At 43.7% G+C, this 16,605-nt stretch overlaps 1 protein-coding gene across 1 annotated transcript in view; it reads right to left on the bottom strand.

Moving 5' to 3' along the window:
• The window catches only part of LOC124742380, a 145,770-nt gene that overhangs the window by 96,671 nt on the left and 32,494 nt on the right, over positions 1-16,605 (bottom strand). Inside the window, exon 3 of the mRNA XM_047248802.1 lies at positions 10,019-10,177. Coding sequence (XP_047104758.1) covers positions 10,019-10,177 — 159 coding nt within the window. The remainder of the gene's footprint in view (positions 1-10,018; positions 10,178-16,605) is intronic.

The raw sequence follows: 16,605 nt of genomic DNA, 5'->3' as shown, positions 1-16,605 counted from the left end.
GTATGATGTTGGAAGTTGTTTGCTTCACGCATCGATCTTTTCACATATACGTGCAATTCTGCAAGCTTTTGATAGACGTAGTACTGCTATTACGCTGACGGAAAATAAATCGCGACACCAAAAAATGGTTAATGTAGAGTAATGAAATTTCGAAAATTCCGGGTGATGAAAAAGTCAGTATAAATTTGAAAACCGAATAAATTACGGAATAATGTAGATAGAGAGGTACAAATTGACGCACATGCTTGGAATGGCATGTGGTTTTATTACAACCAAAAAAATACAAATTTTCAAAAAATGTCCGACAGATGGCGCTTCATCTGATCAGAATAGCAATAATTAGCATAACAAAGTAAAACAAAGCAAAGACGATGTTCTTTACAGGAAATACTCAATATGTCCACCATCATTCCTCAACAACAGCTGTAGTCGAGGAATAATGTTGTGAACAGCACTGTAAAGCATGTCCGGAGTTATGGTGAGGCATTGGCGCCGGATGTTGTCTTTCAGCATCCCTAGAGATGTCGGCCGATCACGACACACTTGCGACTTCAGGTAACCCCAAAGCCAATAATTGTATGGACTGAGGTCTGGGTACCTGGGGGGCCAAGCATGACTAGAGTGGCGGCTGAGCACACGATCGTCACCAAACGACGCGCGCAAGAGATCTTTCACGCGTCTAGCAATATGGGGTGGAGCGCCATCCTGCATAAACATCGGACGTTCCAGCAGGTGTTTATCAGCCAGGGTGGGGATGATGCGATTCTGTAACATATCGGGATACCTCTCACCCGTCTCTGTAGCAGCTCCTTTTATACACGATTGTCATTCGCAGTCACTGACGTTTTGCTGTCCAGCGCCATCTGTCGGACATTTTGTGAACTTTGTTTTTTTTCCTCTCTAGTAAAAACTCATGTCATTCCAAGCATGTGTGTCAATTTTTACCTCTCTATCTACATTATTCCGTGGTTTATTAAGTTTTCAAATTTATACTGACTTCTTGATCACCCGGTAGGTTTGTCTAGGTAACATATTTAAGTGATTCACATTACTAGATCATAGGTCGATGTAAGTACGAGATAAGCCATTGAGAATGTGAGATGTTGGTACGCTAATACCCTATATAACCTCTAGAAAGCTGAATGCAAACATGCAAGCGTGCATGGATTGTATTGTACAGGCGCTGGATGTCAGTTTATGGGCTGGAGATCCATGCCTGTTGCCCTTGGGCGATAATTACAGGGATGGTTAACGATGGTGTGAATGACGCTGGAGTTGTCGTCTGAAGATGTCTCCTTTGTGCTCGATTGGAGACAGATCTTGTAATCGTGTAGGATGAGGCAAATTGTCCATACACTGTAGAGCATGTTAGGTTTACAACAGCGATACGTGGGCGAGTGTGATCCTGTTGGGAAACATTCTTTGGAATGCTGTTCTTGATTGGCAGCACAACAGGTCTTATCACCAGATTGACGAACAAATTTGCAGTCAGAGTGCGTGGAATATCCAAGAGAGTATTTCTGCTGTCATACGAAATCGTACTCCAGACCATTAGAGCAGGTGGAAGTCCTGTGTCTTTAGCGCGCAGGCTGGTTGGTTGCAGGCGCTCGACTGGCCTCCTTGAACCGAAACATGGCCCTCACTGATACCGAGACAGAACCAGCTTTCGTCAGAAAATACAATAGACCTCCACTCTGCCGTTCAATGAGCTCTCGCATGACACCGCTGAAGTCAGAAATGGTGGTGGTTTGGGGTCAGTGGAATGGAGGCATCTGGCTTGGAGCTGTCCTTGAAACAGTCACTTTGTAACAGTTCGTTGTGTCACTGTGGCGCCAACTACTGCTCAAATTGCTGCTGCAGATGCAGTTCGATGGGCAGAGCCGTACACCGAACGGGATGGTCTTTCCTGACGGTAAATACATGTGGCTATAGGTAGCCTGGGCATCCGGCGACCGTACATTCTCGAGACAACCACTGCCAGCAACCACGTACTGTGGTTGCATTCCCGCCAAGTCTATGTGCAACATTGCAGAAAGAACATGCAGGTGCTCATAGCCATATTAAACGACATGGTTCAAATTCGGCGAGGTACTGACGATGGCGTCCTTGACACCTTAAAGACATTCTTGACTAACATTAGCTCACCACGACTAATCTCAGGTTCATTGATGCTCACGACCGTTATAGCATGTACTTAATGCAAAACTGATTTGTTTCCTCATAGTCGCTATACTATCGACACTCTTAAGTGACTGATGCGAAACCTGAATAGACATTGTCTTTCAGATGTAGAAGCACGCCTGCCAACTTGAGTTTATGTGGCACAACTTTTCATGGTGCTGCGATTTTTTTTTGTTAGTGTATTTTGCGTCAGGCCAAGATCTCATTTCATTTAACATTGAATTTGAATTTAATTAAAACACCTTGATGAATAGACAGGGAAGAAAGGCGCATTACGTGTAGTATCGGTTTGGACAATGTACGTGCAGTGCATGAGGGCATTACAATCTCAGGTGAGCTCAGGATCGGGAGTTTGGGAACAGATATACAGTTTAGAAACATTCTTGAGCACGTCCCGATAGGAGGGAAGCCACATCACCTATTTTTCTGTTTCCCTTCTTAAACTATAAAAACATTTCAAAAAACTCTTAGAATGCTTTGGAAATGTTCTCTCTGTTGTTAGTAGCTCTACAATCTGCTAACTTAACCGATGTAATGTGATATCTATCCAGTGTATGCTTTGTTTTTTTCGTCATAGCTTCATTTCTCTAAGTTCTTTCTTTTGCTACATTTTCGTTGAATCTTCTCCACTCTCTATAACATTTATAAATATTTCATCTAATTCAACACACGTTATCGTTTGAAATTCTGGTCTTATCGTTCCATTTCCAGTTTTCTTATCTTTTGCACTTTTCATAGCCGTTGCTTAATTTAATCAGGCACACACACACTCACACACAAACAAATACACACAGACATAAGCTCACCGGACAAAAAATTTGCCAGCCTAGAGAAATCATTACAAGCATAATTTAACACCAAGTAATTCCGTCCACAGACTTTGTAGCCGCTTTGATTCTGCCAGAAAGTAAGTCCAGGACACTGTACATCGCATCCAGCTTAAGCCACTCGCTGAGGATTTGACACCCAATTCCACCAAGTTGCGTGGAAGCTGATGTTGGTGTTTTATCCATTGTTCTAATAGTCACACAGATTTTCTATAAGATTGGATCATTTTGCAGGCCAGTCGAGACGTAATAGGGCGGGAAAGTGTTCAGAAAACAGGTCACATATTCTTAGAGCCCGATAAACCTGGCTGTTGTCGTCTTTATGAGCCTGTGTGCGCATTGTCCCCTCGTAAGGTGACTGACTCAAAATGTTCATTTCACGCTGTTTCCATCGCGGCGGTCACTCATAACTGATTGGTATGGGCCTGCAGCAATTCCTGTCGCATTTGGAAGCGATTGTGAATCACAAGCCTTGAAACGCGTCCCCGCTCCCTCTCAGTGAAGGTCTCTTTCCAACGCGTCTCGTGGAACGTAGGTTACATACCATTCCTTGTAGGCAAGTTGAACAGTCCGATGCGAAACAGCAGCAAATCTAGCAACTTCACAGACTGTATGGCCACAAGCAAATTCAAACACGATTACTCCTCTTTGCCAATCTGCCACGACGTTACATTTACCCATGCCTATGTCCGTTTTAAACGTAAATGTCTCACTCATCGCTGCTGCCTCACGCTCACGTGGAGGCAGTGCACGAGCAGTTGAGCACGTGGGCCATTTGTAAAGGCTTAGTGATTTATCTGTGCATGCGCACTGGGCTGACTAACTTTTTGTCCGATGAGCTTATATACAAAGGGTGGGTGTCACAGGAATGTTGCGTCACGGTTGGAGGGTCTGTAGAGGAACAAATTGAGGACACGAATCTGTGTCCAAAAACGTCACCCAATTACACTACATAGAGCCGAAGTTACAGGCACCGGCGTCTGCCACTATGCCGCCCCTTCCCCCTCTCTTCGATAACAAACGTGAGTTTGTACACTGATGGACCGTAGGCGCAAGGCAACTGATAGCCACGATCGCCAGTGGAGGTGTGTACTACTGCGTAATAAGCCTTTGTTTCCTATGAATGTGATGCTCTGTTGCCTTGGTTGACGACGGTTTTGGACACAGGTTTCTGTCTATAGTTTACTCTGCTGCATTGTACCTAAACTCATTGCAGAGTTTAGAAGATTCCAAAATAAACATAAACTGTAGATAGAAACTCGTGTCTGAAACCGTCATCCACACAGGGAGCAGAGCATCGCACTCAAAGGAGACAAGGCCCTTCTAAGCAGCAGCTAGCTCCACTTCCTCCACTGGTGATCGTGGCAATCAGTTACTGTCTCCATTTAACAAACAACACTTTGTTCCGTCAGAGTACAAAGTAACGTTTGCTGCCCAAGGAGGAGAGAAGGGCCGTCAATTCCTCAACTAATTCAAAGAACCAGATCTTTCTAGATAGTGGATGATGAATGATTCGAACAAAATAAATGGTAGCTCGTCTGATTTCAAAAAGTATCTGGTGGCTGTAATGAGCAAGATGAAAATACTACTCTAGGCTGCTGCAATGGCGCCTCACCTCGCATCCATAAAAAAAAATTTCCCAGGCTACGAAAACTTTGTACACCAAGTGCACATTTTGATTTGCATACCTCACTAGCGCACAAAGGTTTTCGCTTCCACGAAAGCAGAACATGAAGGAAGCTTCATTTTTTTTTTCACCTTATTAGCTGGTGGGTAGACTCACTCAGCCATCTCTGTAGTAATACTAATTATGACGATATAAAAGTAAACACCACACTTTACCCAGTCTCTAAGTGAAAAAAAAAACATTGACCATACTTGTAACAGAACCTGGGCCGCAATTGCTTCAGAATCAGCCGTTTTGCCCACGCAGCTACCGGGACAAACGAAACAGTAAGTGTTTCAGTGCAATACATCAACGCTAAAAACGGAGACACTACCAGCATTATATTTCCGCTCTTGTGTTCAAAAGAATATCTCAGACATCAAAAGTTCAATAAACTTTTATATATTTTTGACTGAGTTGTTAGTTTTAATCCTTTGACTTAGCACCATACTCGGAATATGTTGTCAGCGATCATAAAAGCTGCAGTCTTCAGCCACCATGTGGTAGGAGCGTATTGCAAAGTGATCCAGGCACACTCCACTCCCAACAGATCAGGCTCCCAACCACTTTCACTGAACGGACCCTAGGCCATCTCACTAGCTCACTGCTCCCCACCACTCTCAGGAATAAGACTGCAGGATAGCTCTCTAGCTCACTACTCCCCACCACTCTTAGGGATCAGATTGCAAACTGCCTCACTGCTCCCCACCAAGGTACTAGCTCTTGTCAAGGACATCACATGGGGCAGACCACACGGCGACTTGATGTCTGTTGCATTTGTAGTCACTGTTGTTAGTGTGTTAGTAGCCTTTATGAAGGTTTTAATTACCTTGGGTGGATATGATACAAATAATATAATGGTATGTATAGCACACAATTATTTTAACATACATGATAGTCCATTACGAAGGTTGTCTCAGGAGAAATGGTCAATATTCAGAAATGTGAGAGGAACTATTATTTGCAGCAAAAACTAAATGTGGATGTATGCCCTATTCCAAATGTTTTCTAAGATGGAACATATTTAAAGTTACTTTAGTGCGTTTTTCTTGTTGTTGTTGTTGTAGTCTTCAGTCCAGGGACTGGTTTGATGCAGCTCTCTATGCTACTCTATCCTGTACAAGCTTCTTGATCTCCCAGTACCTACTGCAACCTACACCCTTCTGAATCTGATCAGTGTATTCATCTCTTGGTCTCTCTCTTCGATTTTTACCCTCCACGCTGCCCTCCAATACTAAATTAGTGATCCCCTGATGCCTCAGAATATGTCCTCAACCGATCCCTTCTTCTAGTCAAGTTGTACCACAAATTTCCCTTCTCCCCAATTCTATTCAATACCTTCTCATGAGTTATGTGATCTACCCATCTGATCTTCAGCATTCTTCTGTAGCACTACATTTCGAAAGCTTCTATTCTCTTCTTGTCTAAACTATTTACTGTCCACTTTCACTTCCATACATGGCTACACTTCATACAAATACTTTCAGAAACGACTTCCTGACACTTAAATCTATACTCGATGTTAACAAATTCCTCTTCTTCAGAAATGCTTTCCTTGCCATCGCCAGTCTACATTTTATATCCTCTCCACTGAGACCACCACCAGTTATTTTGCTCCCCAAACAGCAGAACTCATTTACTACTATAAGCGTCTCATTTCCTGATCTAATTCCCTCAGCATCACCCGATTTAATTCGACTACATTCCATTATTCTCGTTTTACTTTTGTTGATGTTCATCTTATATCTTCCTTTCAAGACACTGTCCGTTCCATTCACCTGTTCTTCCAGGTCCTTTGCTGTCTCTGACAGAATTACAGTGTCATAGGCAAATCGCAAAGTTTTTATTTCTTCACCATGGAGTTTAATTCCTACTTTTGAACAACACAAAATCCCGGCTTCTTGCGAAACCTTGTTGCAGAATAAAGTTAAACTACATTAAATTTCCTTTAAAATGGTCCCATTTATTTTTTCTCAAGGACTTACAGGTAGCTTGAAGAGAACGAGAGAATACGGAATACCTTACCAAATTTGCATGCTTCCAGGTGTAGGTAAGCCAGTTTGCAGTAGTTTCCCGACTTCATAGACCACAGGCCATGTGTCCTGCATCAAATTATTCACCTCGACTTCGGCGAAACTACTATGTTACATTGTAAACAATGACAATGAGCTGAACAATAAAGAAAATAAGTAACAATGTCCATTAAATAAGTTCTGTCTCGGAAACCATTCAGAATAGTGCCTGTGTCCACATGTACACTCCTGGAAATTGAAATAAGAACACCGTGAATTCATTGTCCCAGGAAGGGGAAACTTTATTGACACATTCCTGGGGTCAGATACATCACATGATCACACTGACAGAACCACAGGCACATAGACACAGGCAACAGAGCATGCACAATGTCGGCAATAGTACAGTGTATATCCACCTTTCGTAGCAATGCAGGCTGCTATTCTCCCATGGAGACGATCGTAGAGATGCTGGATGTAGTCCTGTGGAACGGCTTGCCATGCCATTTCCACCTGGCGCCTCAGTTGTACCAGCGTTCGTGCTGGACGTGCAGACCGCGTGAGACGACGCTTCATCCAGTCCCAAACATGCTCAATGGGGGACAGATCCGGAGATCTTGCTGGCCAGGGTAGTTGACTTACACCTTCTAGAGCACGTTGGGTGGCACGGGATACATGCGGACGTGCATTGTCCTGTTGGAACAGCAAGTTCCCTTGCCGGTCTAGGAATGGTAGAACGATGGGTTCGATGACGGTTTGGATGTACCGTGCGCTATTCAGTGTCCCCTCGACGATCACCAGTGGTGTACAGCCAGTGTAGGAGATCGCTCCCCACACCATGATGCCGGGTGTTGGCCCTGTGTGCCTCGGTCGTATGCAGTCCCGATTGTGGCGCTCACCTGCACGGCGCCAAACACGCATACGACCATCATTGGCACGAAGGCAGAAGCGACTCTCATCGCTGAAGACGACACGTCTCCATTCGTCCCTCCATTCACGCCTGTCGCGACACCACTGGAGGCGGGCTGCACGATGTTGGGGCGTGAGCGGAAGACGGCCTAACGGTGTGCGGGACCATAGCCCAGCTTCATGGAGACGGTTGCGAATGGTCCTCGCCGATACCCCAGGAGCAACAGTGTCCCTAATTTGCTGGGAAGTGGCGGTGTGGTCCCCTACAGCACTGCGTAGGATCCTACGGTCTTGGCGTGCATCCGTGCGTCGCTGCGGTCCGGTCCCAGGTCGACGGGCACGTGCACCTTCCACCGACCACTGGCGACAACATCGATGTACTGTGGAGACCTCAAGCCCCACGTGTTGAGCAATTCGGCGGTACGTCCACCCGGCCTCCCGCATGCCCACTATACGCCCTCGCTCAAAGTCCGTCAACTGCACATACGGTTCACGTCCACGCTGTCGCGGCATGCTACCAGTGTTAAAGACTGCGATGGAGCTCCGTATGCCACGGCAAACTGGCTGACACTGACGGCGGCGGTGCACAAATGCTGCGCAGCTAGCGCCATTCGACGGCCAATACCGCGGTTCCTGGTGTGTCCGCTGTGCCGTGCGTGTGATCATTGCTTGTACAGCCCTCTCGCAGTGTCTGGAGCAAGTATGGTGGGTCTGACACACCGGTGTCAATGTGTTCTTTTTTCCATTTCCAGGAGTGTATTTTGCTTCAAGTGATCTTTCCTGTCATACCCTGAATATTGACCATTCGTCCTGCGACAACCTCTATGTTATGTTTAATTTGTTATTTATTCATTTAACCCAAACAGATTAATGGCTTTAGGAGTCCTCTTACATCATACCAGAGTGTCATATGTAACTACAAAACTTATTAAAATCACGGTTACTTAAAAGAATTATAATATTTTTAATATTCTCTGCATGTATTTACTTTAAATATAGAGCCCATAGTTTCTTGCCTCGCTATTTTATGACGAAAATCGATCGCCTTAAACTTAAAAGGTACAAACTGGCAGATAATGCAAGAAGCTTTAAGAATTTGAAAGCTTTATATGAAACTACCAAATAAGTGTCCTTGGAGATAACAGTCTCAGTTTTAAAAATGAAAATCTTGTCAAGATTAGTGAAACAGCGAGTAAAATCTTTTAAAGATAAAAATAAAGAATATCCTCAAGAACCAGAATCATTGGTTGATAATTTCCTTAAAGGGTTGTCAGGGTGGTTTGGCGTTATCTCCAGCAATGAACTGATTAGACAGGCAACGTTACTGGACTTCCTGGTTCGAAGGCAAGGATTTGCAGACAACAAATCATTTCAGAACTGCTACATGAAGGATATTGCAGAAATGAAAGCGTTGGTTGTTCAACAAGAAAAAAACAGAGCTAATTTCTCAACCATTTACCACTGTGCCACATGAGACTTCCTCAATCTGGAGGGAGTTCAACGAACCTATTAGTCGGCTTCAAAGAAGTCACGACCAGAAAGTGTGGCAGTTGTAGAGCAGGGCAAAAATTAAGTGGAGGGAAATTTGTTTAGAAACGGCAATCCCTTAAACTAGTAGGAAACAAGAAAATATCTGTGGCTGGCGGTATCAACTGCTTCTAAAAGTGTTATATATCACAGCAACATCAGTAGCCTAAGAACGAATGTATTCAAAAGTTGCACAAAGGTGCACTAAGAAGAGAAAGAGACTCACATCGACTAAAATTGGTCAAATTTTACTTATAAATGAAAATATTAATTTTTCCTTTATGGAAATGTATATGATAATACCGACTATAAGTGATGACTACAAATACACTTCAGTTACACTTGTTATTATTTATATATATTTTTTCTCCTATAAAAGCATCAAAATATAACAAGAATCCGTCTGCATCCTAAAATTTTTTCTACTTGATAAATATATTTAGGATATTGTTGTAATATTTATAATTTTTAGAGCAGACGATTTTTAAAGCTTTCGTATCTGAAAATTACAAGAGACATAACACAAAATTATTACTCTTCTTTATAAGTTATTTCAAAATAGGACCATATCAGATAAAATACAGGGTTAGCGACCAGAATTAGAAAGGCAATGTGCCTTTCTTTTACTTATTTTTATGAGTGAATGGTGAGTACTGAGTCATGAAAAAGAGCTAACCAATGCTGATCCGATCTTTGAAAAGAACAGTTCTGCAGATCTCTACAAAGGAGTTGCGTAGTGGCAGGCACATGCGCTTATAAAGTCTATGCTCTATGGCGTCACTCGATGATGTTTCTGGGCACGGGCTACTGTACTCAGTTTGTTCCTCGAGACACTGTCTACAATCCTTTGAGGTGTGTATATGTTTAAATAAAATCACTGTGTTTTTAGTACTTACGGCTGGCATTGGTTTTCCTGTAATGCCCATGCTGCCATAGAAACTTTTGAAGGCATTTGGAAAGTAGGTAAGCATGACTGTCATAATGTCGTACCTCTCGAAAGTACCTTCATATTTCCAGCCACCAGTACTGCCCCATTTGTCAAATCTAATTGCAGTCTGAGAAAATAAAAATATATTACAACTTTGAAATATGTTAATATACTGGTTATCAGATTAAGCAAATGTATCCAAAATGTTTTCTACATACCAAACTCAATTCAACCAAATAATTGTTTCAAAAGACCATAAATTACAACGAATCATGATTAGGTTCGGTCAACATATATTTTCAGCATATACACTCCTGGAAATGGAAAAAAGAACACATTGACACCGGTGTGTCAGACCCACCATACTTGCTCCGGACACTGCGAGAGGGCTGTACAAGCAATGATCACACGCACGGCACAGCGGACACACCAGGAACCGCGGTGTTGGCCGTAGAATGGCGCTAGCTGCGCAGCATTTGTGCACCGCTGCCGTCAGTGTCAGCCAGTTTGCCGTGGCATACGGAGCTCCATCGCAGTCTTTAACACTGGTAGCATGCCGCGACAGCGTGGACGTGAATCGTATGTGCAGTTGACGGACTTTGAGCGAGGGCGTATAGTGGGCATGCGAGAGGCCGGGTGGACGTACCGCCGAATTGCTCAACACGTGGGGCGTGAGGTCTCTACAGCACATCGATGTTGTCGCCAGTGGTCGGCGGAAGGTGCACGTGCCCGTCGACCTGGGACCGGACCGCAGCAACACACGGATGCACGCCAAGACCGTAGGATCCTACGCAGTGCCGTAGGGGACCGCACCGCCACTTCCCAGCAAATTAGGGACACTGTTGCTCCTGGGGTATCGGCGAGGACCATTCGCAACCGTCTCCATGAAGCTGGGCTACGGTCCCGCACACCGTTAGGCCGTCTTCCGCTCACGCCCCAACATCGTGCAGCCCGCCTCCAGTGGTGTCGCGACAGGCGTGAATGGAGGGACGAATGGAGACGTGTCGTCTTCAGCGATGAGAGTCGCTTCTGCCTTCGTGCCAATGATGGTCGTATGCGTGTTTGGCGCCGTGCAGGTGAGCGCCACAATCAGGACTGCATACGACCGAGGCACACAGGGCCAACACCCGGCATCATGGTGTGGGGAGCGATCTCCTACACTGGCCGTACACCACTGGTGATCGTCGAGGGGGCACTGAATAGTGCACGGTACATCCAAACCGTCATCGAACCCATCGTTCTACCATTCCTAGACCGGCAAGGGAACTTGCTGTTCCAACAGGACAATGCACGTCCGCATGTATCCCGTGCCACCCAACGTGCTCTAGAAGGTGTAAGTCAACTACCCTGGCCAGCAAGATCTCCGGATCTGTCCCCCATTGAGCATGTTTGGGACTGGATGAAGCGTCGTCTCACGCGGTCTGCACGTCCAGCACGAACGCTGGTCCAACTGAGGCGCCAGGTGGAAATGGCATGGCAAGCCGTTCCACAGGACTACATCCAGCATCTCTACGATCGTCTCCATGGGAGAATAGCAGCCTGCATTGCTGCGAAAGGTGGATATACACTGTACTAGTGCCGACATTGTGCATGCTCTGTTGCCTGTGTCTATGTGCCTGTGGTTCTGTCAGTGTGATCATGTGATGTATCTGACCCCAGGAATGTGTCAATAAAGTTTCCCCTTCCTGGGACAATGAATTCACGGTGTTCTTATTTCAATTTCCAGGAGTGTATATGATCACTATTCAATATGTTTTAAAATCACTCAGATTACGAGTATTAACTATGTATATATTAAATGTACATCTCAGTTGAGCTAGATCTAGATATAGAGGCAAACAGTGTGACTAAGGAATCTTAAACTTCATTGTCTTCTCTAATCTAACAGTGTTTCTCTGTCGTTAACACATCTTCATGTCTACTGACATTTTATCTCTGCCTTTGTTTCCATAGCTAGTAATCAACAAAATTTTTCGTGCTACGTTTTCGTTCTTTGGAACCAATAATTTATATTGTCAAGCATCAAGAACAATGAGGAAGTGCAGCTGGATAACCAGACGAAGAGAGGTGAAACTGAAGTGGAACAGCTATGACTGTGAAAATGTTCTTGTGGCTAACTATGATGCAAATAAATTATCAAATTGTAAGGCTAATATATAACATAAATCAACCGGAAACACTTCCTGAAGTAATAGACTGAAGTATAGACTTCTCCACGCTGTAGTGAAGAACTGAGCAGCACGTGACCGAAGCAATTTTTATGAGTTGTCAACGCAGTAGCCCACTCGGTGATGGTTTAATGAATTTATGGGCTGGGAAGAAAATTACGTTCTCTATTATGCACGTAAGTCCTTGGCAATCGACATGCTCCGTGGTTTCTCTCTATCTTGCAAGCAATATGGAGTTAGGTGAGCGGATTCATTCATTCATGATGTTCCATTTATACCATCAAGAAGGACAACATCCAGGGACATTAAACAATTCAGGGTATAAATTAACGTCACTCAAGGACATCACAGAAACTTAATCGGAACATCATCAGTTGCCTTTATTTAGTGGCTTCTGTCTGGAGTCATTCCAATCATATTGACAGAAATTACTTGTATGTGTATGTACCCTGAGCTACTGTGTAGTACATGTGAAATGTATAGCTATTTACGTTGAATTATCAGATGGAACAAAGGGAAATACACTACTGGCCATTAAAATTGCTACACCAGGCAGAAATGCAGATGATAAACGGGTATTCATTGGACAAATATATTATACTAGAACTGACATGTGATTACATTTTCACGCAATTTGGGTGCATAGATCCTGAGAAATCAGTACGCAGAACAACCACCTCTGGCCGTAATAACGACCTTGACACGCCTGGGCATTGAGTCAGACAGAGCTTGGATGGCGTGTACAGGTACAGCTGCCCATGCAGCTTCAACGCGATACCACAGTTCTTCAAGAGTAGTGACTGGTGTATTGTGACGAGCCACTTGCTCGGCCACCATTGACCAGACGTTTTCAATTGGCGATGACAAATACACGCTTACAATGTGCGTTCACTGCGATGTCGCCAAACACGGATGCGACCATCATGATGCTGTAAACAGAACCTGGATTCATCCGAAAAAATGACGTTTTGCCATTCGTGTACCCAGGTTAGTCGTCGAATACACCATCGCAGGCGCCCCTGTCTGTGATGCCGCGTCAATGGTAACCGCAGTCATGGTCTCCGAGCTGACAGTCCATGCTACTGCAGACGTCGTCGAACTGTTCGTGCAGATGGTTGTTGTCTTGCAAACGTACCCATCTGTTGACTCAGGGATCGAGACGTGGCTGCACGATCCGTTACAGCCATGCGGATAAGATGCCTGTCATCTCGACTGCTAGTGATACGAGGCAGTTGGGATACAGCACGGTGTTCCGTATTACCCTCCTGAACCCACCGATTCTATATTCTGCTAACAGTCATTGGATCTCGACCAACGCGAACTGCAATGTCGCGATACGATAAACCGCAATCGCGATAGGCTACAATCCGACCTTTATCAAAGTCGGAAACGTGATGGTACGCATTTCTCCTCCTTACACGAGGCATCACAACAACGTTTCACCAGGCAACGCCGGTCAACTACTTTTTGTGTATGAGAAATCGGTTGGCAACTTTCCTCATGTCAGCACGTTGTAGGTGTCGCCACCGGCGCCAACCTTGTGTGAATACTGTGAAAAGCTAATCATTTGCATATCACAGCATCTTCTTCCTGTCGGTTAAATTTCGCGTATCTAGCACGTCATCTTCGTGGTGTAGTAATTTTAATGGCCAGTAGTGTAAATTCTCATACACCCTAACACAAACTAAGACAAAAAAAAAAAAAACACTGACTACGAAGGAATTATCCCAGTGGGACGGACTTCGGTAGATGTGATGTACATGTACTTAGAAACAAACGATTACAGTTTCAGAAAATTTGGATGATTTATTAAAGAGAAAGACCTTCACAAATTGTACTAGTCAATAACGTGTCAGCCCACTTCCAGTCCTTAAGCAAGCAGTTATCCAGATTTGCATTGATTGATGGAGTTTTTGGACGTACTGCTGAGGGATGTCGTGCCAAATATTGTTCATATCATCAAAATCCAGAGCTGGTTGGAGGCTACCAACCATAATACTCCAAACGGTCTCACAGCTATGACTGTGAAACTGTGCTTTTGGCTAACAAAGATGCAGATAAAAGATCAAATTGTAAGCCTAATATAATAACTTTAAACAAGTGGAAACACTTCCTGAAGCAATAGACTGTTGTATCGACTGCTACACACTGTAGATCCGATTACATTGTTGGTTAAGGTAGGGTTTGATAAGCACAAAGACGACCTGTAGAATCTCCCGCCGTGTTTGGACAATTATCTTCCTGCAACGTAAGATCAGGACGACCTGCCATGAAGGGCAACAAAACGGGGCGTAAATATCGTCGACGAACGCTATGCTGGAAGGGTGCCTCAGATGACAGTCAAAGGGGTCCTGCTAAGAAATGAAATGGCATCCCGCAACACTGTTCCTGGTTGCCGGGCCGTATAGCGGGCGACGTTAAGTTTGGTATCCCACTGCTGTAAGTGGCACCTGCAACCAAGTCTTCACTCGTGATGTGGGCTCATTTGGAGGAGGGATTTATCACTGAAAACAATTGTACTCCAGTCAGTGAGATTCCAGAGCGCAGTGCACTAAATCTGGTTAACCGTCTATGGTCACATAAATTTTGTTTATGCGGTATAGTGGATTCGACTCTAGAAGTGTTTGGGAGACGCTCACTCCTACTACATTCCGACGCAACCATCGCCTAAAAAGCATTATGGATTATTTAAAATTACCAAAGAGTTGAAAACCGTATGATCAATAGACAAAGTTTCATTTTCATTTCATTTTTTGCAACATTTCCCGTTACAATGTTTCTAATATCACATGTTCAAACGATATTTATATGACCAATGGCTTTGTAGTTGAGTTTTTTCTTAACTTCTGTGCTCTACACGAGCATTAAGACAGAGTATTGTCTGAATTTAACCATTCTAAATCGTGTGGTGAGTTTTGGCTGTCCTCTGTCTTGTCCATATTTTCCGAAGTACCTCCTTCTAATGATATTCTCCCACCTTGACCGTGAACCCTGCGATACGGAAAGGTTGCGTGTGTCAACAGTACTGATAGCAGCACCGGTGGTATAACTGCAACGGTATCTGTGGAGATGCCAGATTAATCTGTGGTTCCTGTAAGAGGGCAACAAACTCTGCAGTAGTATCAGGGGAAACGGTCTGGATGCCTGAATAGTCTGCCATTCATCTACATGGTTACTCTGCAATTCACACTTAACTGCCTGGCAGAGAGTTCATCGAACCATTTTCATACTACTTCTCTACCACTCCACTCTCGAATGGCGGGCATCATCAGCGATCACTGTAACATCATGGTTCTTTTTATTTTACAATTTTGTTTTCTTGGATCGCGAACAATTGGCATGCTTTACTTACTATTATAAACAGTGTTTAAAAACGGGTTGAAAGCATTAAACTACCAAATTGCTAGTTCCTGTTCGTTCCCTGTTGATGCATCTTTTGTTCTTTATTTGATATTTTTTTCGGTGTTTCTGATATTGGGAACACATTTCTTTCCTTTTTTTAAAGTAAAACATCGGGAGGTGTGATTTATAACAAAAAAGTCTGTATAATGTATAGACAATTATTTTCATCGTGATACACGATGCGCTAGATAGGACTTTTGTAAGATCATGATGCTCAACCGACCTGCACCATAGAGGTGACACCACCAAAGTGGGCCTTCCTTTCTCAACCGTGTGACGCTTATTTTTTCCAACAGGTAAATAATTTCCTCGCATGACTTCGAAATCATGCGAAATAACAGCAGAGCCGAATATTACAAGATAGGGCGGATGCTATCAAAACTCAGTCCTGGTCCATAACCAGCTTGTCTTCTAAGATATGCTTTTATATGCTTGTTACAAATCCAAATTGATATCTAATCAATTTGTATTTAGCAACGTGAATCAAATATGTTTTCCGCAAACACTATATCGGAAAACACGTCAATGCGGCGGGATTTCATTCGCGTGTTGCGCATGGTGCGAGGAACATTTGTGTTTTGCCTATTTCTATGGCTCAGGAATAGACGATCAGATAGGATCACACAATAATATACTTAGGTGTATTTTTGTACTACGTATCACAACGAAAATAGCTGTCAATACATTATAATATATACTTATGTACTTATCAATGAGACCTAACGATGTTTTACTTTTAAAAAAGGCAAAGAAAAATATTACGGTCCTCACAATATTACCCGATACACCGAAAAAAGTATCGAAAAAAATGCCACGACCATGAATCGTACACGGGACATCGGTTTGGTACCTTAATCCCTTGGCCGTTCTACCGCCGATCTCACTTTATTACACACATCAAGTGACGATTACGCAAGCTACAGCGTGAAGGCACGGAAACATCAATAACTCAAATATTATTAACTTTGGACCCGGTATTAAATTA

The sequence above is a fragment of the Schistocerca piceifrons genome, unplaced genomic scaffold (genome assembly GCF_021461385.2).
Source record: "Schistocerca piceifrons isolate TAMUIC-IGC-003096 unplaced genomic scaffold, iqSchPice1.1 HiC_scaffold_2315, whole genome shotgun sequence".
NCBI lineage: Eukaryota > Metazoa > Arthropoda > Insecta > Orthoptera > Acrididae > Schistocerca > Schistocerca piceifrons.
The sequence above is the reverse complement of the archived record's forward strand: the minus strand, read 5'-3'. Positions and strand labels throughout refer to the sequence as shown.